Raw genomic sequence first — 6,640 nt, forward strand, 5'->3', positions numbered from 1 at the left:
AGGGGCGGTAAGGAATCGTGATGGCAGAGCCGAGCCCGGGACTGGAGCTCATGGAGGGGAAAGGGCCGTGAGGGCAGAGCCGAGCCCAGGGCGGGAACTCATGGAGGAGAAGGGGCCGTGAGGGCAGAGCCGAGCATGGGGAGGGAATTCATGGAGGGGAAGGGGCCGTGAGGGCAGAGCCGAGCATGGGGAGGGAATTCATGGAGGGGAAGGGGCCGTGAGGGCAGAGCCGAGCATGGGGAGGGAATTCATGGAGGGAAAGGGCCGTGAGGGCAGAGCCGAGCCCAGGGCGGGAACTCATGGAGGGAAGGGGCCGTGAGGGCAGAGCCGAACCCGGGGAAAGAACCCATGGAGGGGAAGGGGCCGTGAGGGCAGGGCCGAACCCGGGGAGGAAATTTATGGAGGGGAAAGGGCCGTGAGGGCAGAGCCGAGCCCAAGGAGGGGAAGGGGCCGTGAGGGCAGAGCCGAGCCCGGAGCAGCGGCCAGGACGGAGCGCAGCGGGCCAAGGAGGAGCCGGGGGTCGCTTTCCCCCGCGGACATGCCGAGGTGGAACAGCGGGGACGGACACACGGCCGCCGGCTTCTGTGAGGCACCGGGTGGTGCGAGCTCCGGTGTCCCCGCATGAGGGCGTTGGGGGAAATTCCTAATAAACGAGGAGAAATACGGCTTGTGATTGTGACACACAACTACTCTATTTCATCCGGCGGTGTGAGGGAGACAAACCAAACACATTCACAGCATATCCCGGGTTGGAAGGGATTACAGGGATAAGGTCCTGGGTGGACCTTGCTGGCCATAGCCCCGGGACTCGGTGGCTTACCCAGGGAGGGGTGAAAAGCTGCTGAGGGTAATGTCAGTGGGGGCGAAAACCTGACCCGGATTTGAAGTTTTTAAATTAAACCAGCCCTAAATTTAAGCTGAGATATGCGCAGGGTGGATGAAAGCAGAGCCCGGCAGCTCCTGGGGGTCTGCGGTGCTGGGGGCTGAGGGAGGACGAGACTCTCCTTAGTGCGAGTGGGGGATGGAGCAGCACAACTCGGCTGCAGCGGCTTTAATTCAAGTTGCGTCGATTATCTATTTATTTATTTTCACGGGGCGGTTGAGTGGAAGGCTGGATTTACGGAGGAACGGAGCCTCCCCTCCTCTCCGGGCGAGGGTGGCGCCGCTTCCCGGGGCTGGAACCGCCTTCCCGGGGGCTGGAGCGCGGCGTGCCCGGGGCTGGAGCGCGGCTTCCCGGCAGCCGAGCCCCTCTTCCCCGCGGCTGCCCGGCCATTCCAGCCCCCTTTCCGCTGCTCCGTGGAGCTGATGGCTGCAGGTGAATTCTTCTTCTCTCCCCGTAGCGTTTAAACGCGCATGGGCTGCATGGCTGGGGTAGGGAGGAGTAGTGGGTTGTTTGAAGGGGAAAAGGATGGGAGTGATTTATTAATCGCTGATTTCAATAACGCACCCTTTCCGCCTCCCTCTCCGCAGCCCACCTCTGCATAGGGGTGTGTGAACTTGGTGGAACTCGGGCTTTTTGGGCGAAAACCTCCCCTCAGCGAGCATGCCTGAGCAGAGCAATGATTACAGGGTGGTGGTGTTCGGAGCAGCGGGGGTCGGCAAAAGCTCCCTGGTCCTGCGCTTTGTAAGGGGCACTTTCAGGGAAACCTATATCCCCACCATCGAGGACACGTACCGGCAGGTGATCAGCTGCGACAAGAGCATCTGCACCCTGCAGATCACGGACACCACGGGCAGCCATCAGTTCCCTGCCATGCAGCGCCTCTCCATCTCCAAAGGGCATGCCTTCATCCTGGTGTACTCCGTCACCAGCAGGCAATCCATGGAAGATCTTCACCCCATCTTCGATGAGATCTGCCAGATCAAAGGCGACATCCAGAAAATCCCCATCATGTTGGTGGGGAACAAAAGCGACGACACGCAGAGGGAGCTGGATGCCAGCGAGGGGCAAGCGCTGGCCAGCAAGTGGAAGTGTGCCTTCATGGAGACCTCGGCCAAAATGAACTACAACGTGCAGGAGCTCTTCCAGGAGCTCTTGAACCTGGAGCAGAGGAGAACTATCAGCCTCCAGGTGGATGGAAAGAAATCCAAACAGCAGAAAAAGAAAGATAAACTGCAAGGCAAATGCTCTGTTATGTGATTGCCTTTGGCTGGACTTGCTGCACGGCGCAGCTGGAGCGTGGACTCCCACAGAAAATACATTTCTGGAGGTTTTGGAGGAATCCACGCCTTGCAGGGTTGTTGCTTTCCTCTAAAATCCCCACTGGGTAATTGTATGTGTTGTTTTTAAGGAGGATGGCTTCTGCATGTTTATTTTTTTTTAAGCAATAAATGTTCTATGTTAGCAATTACCTGTGACTAGAAGTTTTTAATGTAAGTAGTTTTCCAAAGAAAAAAATGTCTGTCAGAACAAACCTCTTTCTTGTGAGTACTTGCCAGTTTTTAAATATCTCCAGCCTGTTAAGTCAGAGGAAATCATCTATAATGCGTAGAATTAAATTGTTTTCAGGAATCTATTGACCAGAGCAAATCTCTAACAAAGTGAGGCATTTGCTCTAAAAATGAACATGTGTGTGGTTCTGGGTGCCTAAATTTTTGACTGACAGACTGCCCACCAAAGCTGCAGTTTCTGCATGGCAGAAGTGAAGTTTTCCTGTGTGCTGTGCAATTCCCGAGGCTGGTGCAGTTCTGGGAGTGAGCACAGCTGTATATGTAAAATCAGGCTTTCCTTCCTGCTTTACTCCAACTCCCTCTGTTCTCTGGGGCAGGAGATCCCAGTCCAGGAGTGATCCTCGGTGTCCTTGAGAGGAGCTGCCTCCTGCTGAAGGTAACTGGGAGGCTCCAAGTGCCCCCTGATGTAGAATCTTATCTTTTCCTTGATACCAGCACCCTGGTTTTGCTGTCTCCTTTTCCCAGCCTTCCTGGAATTCTGTTAGATATTTATTTTCCCCGCTCCATCCAAGTTACCCAGGGTTTAGTTTGACCTGGGATGAGTCAGTTCAGATAACACTGTCTGGGGAAGGAGCAGCTGGAAGCAAACCCCTCTCTGATGAGAACTTTTAGCAGACACTTCATGTGAGTGAAGGCACTGGAGGGATTTAAAAGCTCCATGGATGTGGCACTTGGGGATGTGGGTCAGTGCTGGGGAACAGTTGAACTCCATGGCCTTAGAGGGTTTTCAAAGCTCAATAATTCCATGATTCTGTCTCCTGTTTGGGATGTGTTTTAGCCCAAGCAGAAGACTGTAACACCTCAGTGTTGCACCTTTGGTTTGGTTTTTACACAGCAACGTGATCTTAACACGTGAGACACGGGAGGAGAGAAATTGCTGCTTTTTGTAGCACTTTTCTTGAGAAGTGGTTTTGTTGTTGGAGGTGAACACAATATGGAACAGGAGGTGCTGGAGCCTTTCAGGCTCTTGCTGTGAAAGTGTTTGTGTCAAGAATAACCTGTGAGAAATATGGGAGCCTGGAGAGCCAGGACAAGGGGGAATGGCTTCCCACTGCCAGAGGGCAGGGGTGGGTGGGATTTTGGGAAGAAATTCCTCCCTGTGATGGGGGGGAGCCCTGGCACTGGAATTCCCACAGAAGCTGGATCCCTGGAAGTGTCCAAGCCCAAGGCATTGGGGTTGGAACAGCCTGGGATAGTGGAGTGGGGTGGATAGTGGCAGGGATGGATGGGATGGGCTTTAAGGTCCCTCCCAACCCAAACCAGTCTGAGTTTCAGTGGAAGGGGCTGGAGAAGGGTCTTTCATCCCAGATGTCTTTGTTCACATGTCAGGCTAATACACAAACCCACGAATCAATGTGAGCATAGGACATTTGAACAACTCCTGGCACCTGGTGCTCCCTTGTCTCCTGTCAGCTGTCCCTGAGCTGCTTTTCCAGTCTCCTTAGGCTGTCCCTACACACTCATGAGGTCAGATGGCTCCCTGGTGTCATCAGAAAAATTAATTACTTATGATTTCACAAACCCAACTTCTGCAGGAGGGTTTGGAGCTGTCCTAAAGGTTATCATCATTTTCCACAATCAGCACAGAGGCTCTGCTCCTGATTTTCCCTGTTGGAGAAGCTCCCAGTGCTGGACTTGTGGTGCTGGCTGCCCTGATGGCTTTGCTTGGACATAACTCTTCCTTTCTCCTCTCTGACTTTGTGCATGGGTTTTCTCCCTCTGCTCTCTCATGTCCAAGCAGTTACACAAAGCTCTTCTTGGGTTGTTTGGTTATTATTACAGAAACTATTTCAGTTCCACTGCAGCCTTTGAAACCCCTCGAAGACGTTTTCTGTCTAAGCCTTTTTAAAATGTCAGGGGACCTAATAATGTCTCTCCAACTCCCACTGCCTTCATGGAGATGCCTGTGCAAAGGATCTGCAATTACTCACACAGCCAGGATGTTCTGGAATGTGTCATTAGCACTGCTGTGTGTTCCCTGTGTGGGGTGGGGAGGTCTCCGAGGACTGGGATCTGTCAGAACAGCAATCCATTGGAACAAAAAAAACAAAAAAACAGGCTCAGGCATTCCTGCACCCTGGAGAATCCCTGAGGGGATGGGAAAGGGCTGGAGAATCCCTGAGGGGATGGGAAGGGGCTCAGGCTGGAGAAAAGGAGGCTCAGGGGGAATTTCTGGCTCTGCACAGCTCCCTGCCAGGAGGGGACAGCCAGGGGGAGTTTGGGATCTGCTCCCAGGTAACAGGAGGAGAGGGAACAGCTCAGGCTGGGCTAGGGGAGGCTCAGGTTGGATATCAGGAGGAATTTCTGCCTGGAAAAGGTGTTGGACATTGGAAGGGGCTGCCCAGGGCAGTGGAGTCCCCATCCCTGGAGAGATTTAAAAGCTGTGTGGTTGTGGCACTTGGGGACATGGGCCAGGGGTGGGGGAATGATTCAACTGGATGGTCTTAGTGGACTTTTCCAACCTAAACAATTCCATGGTTCAAAGCTTCCTTTGGTTGCCATGAGACCAAGACTGTGTGGCAGTGGAGATGCTGGGATGCTCCTGGGGGTGTCCCAGTTTAGAATCCCAAACCAGATGGGGGACAAGTGACACCTGCTGTGTCTGCCTTTCATGCTCTGAAAACAATCCATGTCTGGGGTGTGCAGCTCAATTGTACTGTAAATTAAGACTGTATTAATAAATGAATAAATTATATAACTGGCTGTTTCCATATGAACTGAAGGAACATGGTTTGTGTGTGTGCAGTCATTCTTATAGGAAGGGAATTCATTTCATTGGGGTGGAGGCTGTGTTTTGTAGTGAGGGTATATATTGCAAAGACTGGAAGGATTGAATAAGTGCAGTTTAAAAAAGTAACAAACCTGTGGTTCTCCAGTTGATCTTTTGATGAAGGACATTGAGGTGAAGCATCTCTCAGCAGTGCAGACAGCTCTGGCCTTACCTGCTGTTTCCAGCAGTGCTTTTCCAGCAGCTGGTGACAACATGTTTTTTATGGAGCTGTTTATGCATCCTGTAAACCTTTCAGCTTGGAGACATGCCCTGACACATGGTGGGTGTCTGGAGAGCTGGATGGGAACTCACTAATAATTCTCAAGTTGGTTGTTTTATTCCCTTTTTCATTTTGTTCTACCCCAGAACTCTCTGGTTTTCTGGAAGGTTCTTCACGAGGTCAGATGTGAGGAGACAAGGTCATAGAAGATGCTGACACAACTTGTTGAGTTGCTTTTAGTGCCTCCATAGTGTCTTGGGATCACAAGTTGAACACAGTTGTCCCTGAAAATTCCCTTTGGGATATCCTGGAGGAATCCCCAGACCTGCTGCTGCCCGGCTGTTGCTGCTGGTGCAGGCTGGGCCTGAGGGGGCAGTGAGTGACTTTGAACTGAATCACTGAGGTTGGAAAAGCCCTCCAAGACCAATCTGTGCCCAGTCCCAGTTTGTCACCCAGAGCACTGAGAGTCACACCCAGCCCTTCCTTCACCACTCCACCCCTCCCTGGCAGCCCCTTCCAATGTCCAGCCGACCACCCTTTCCATGAAGAAATTCTTTTCCTCTCTCTGGTGCTGAATCTGAAGCCTTTCTCAGTCAGTACTCCTGATTTCCATACAATACTCCCTGTCAGGCTCGAGGCACTTCCCTTCCCAACTTCCACGAACAAAATCAGCGTCAAGAGAAAACACTGGGGAGGAGAATCACGAATCTTCTTGTGAGAGAAAAATGTGAGCAGTAGCTGGAGTGTCCACCCACACATGTATTTTAAAAACAAGCAGACAGAATATTGCTGTATTCCAATTCCTCTTCCCAGAGCAAAGCAGGCTCATGATTAATGGAACAAACAGCTCAGAATAATAAGCAATATTGCTTTATATGCAGGGTCTGTAGCCACGAGGTACCCAGCACACTCCAGAGGAGTAAAAGCTCATCTTAATCATCACCTGCCTCCTCTGCAGTGTCTGTGGTGTAAATTAGGGACATCAAAAGCTTTGGAGAGCTAATGAAAATGCTAAAGAGGCTCCAGACCAACAGCAGCATAGCAGTCTCCTGCTTAATGGTGCTGCTGCTGCCAGGACAGACCTGCCACCCCTAATTGTTTCCTTTTTTCCCACTTCGGGGAAAAATGATGACATAAAATCCTATTAGATGGGAGTACATTTAATAATGTAAAAAAGGATGGAGCAGCAGAGGAAGGAG

The 6,640-nt window shown here is 51.7% G+C and overlaps 1 protein-coding gene across 1 annotated transcript; it reads left to right on the plus strand.

The window, feature by feature from the left end:
- Nucleotides 1–414: 414 nt before the first annotated feature.
- On the plus strand, nt 415–2,557 carry DIRAS3 (DIRAS family GTPase 3). The gene is made up of 2 exons (XM_056498146.1): nt 415–1,315; nt 1,471–2,557. Exon 2 carries the CDS (start codon nt 1,544–1,546, stop codon nt 2,138–2,140), a length of 597 nt encoding a protein of 198 aa, XP_056354121.1. The 5' UTR covers nt 415–1,315; nt 1,471–1,543; the 3' UTR covers nt 2,141–2,557.
- The last annotated feature ends 4,083 nt before the right edge of the window (nt 2,558–6,640 follow it).

The sequence above is a fragment of the Oenanthe melanoleuca genome, chromosome 8 (assembly GCF_029582105.1).
Source record: "Oenanthe melanoleuca isolate GR-GAL-2019-014 chromosome 8, OMel1.0, whole genome shotgun sequence".
Lineage (NCBI taxonomy): Eukaryota > Metazoa > Chordata > Aves > Passeriformes > Muscicapidae > Oenanthe > Oenanthe melanoleuca.

Excerpts from the sequence above, each read along its gene's own strand:
- DIRAS3 (XM_056498146.1), top strand. The coding sequence starts at position 1,544 with ATGCCTGAGCAGAGCAATGATTACAGGGTGGTGGTGTTCGGAGCAGCG.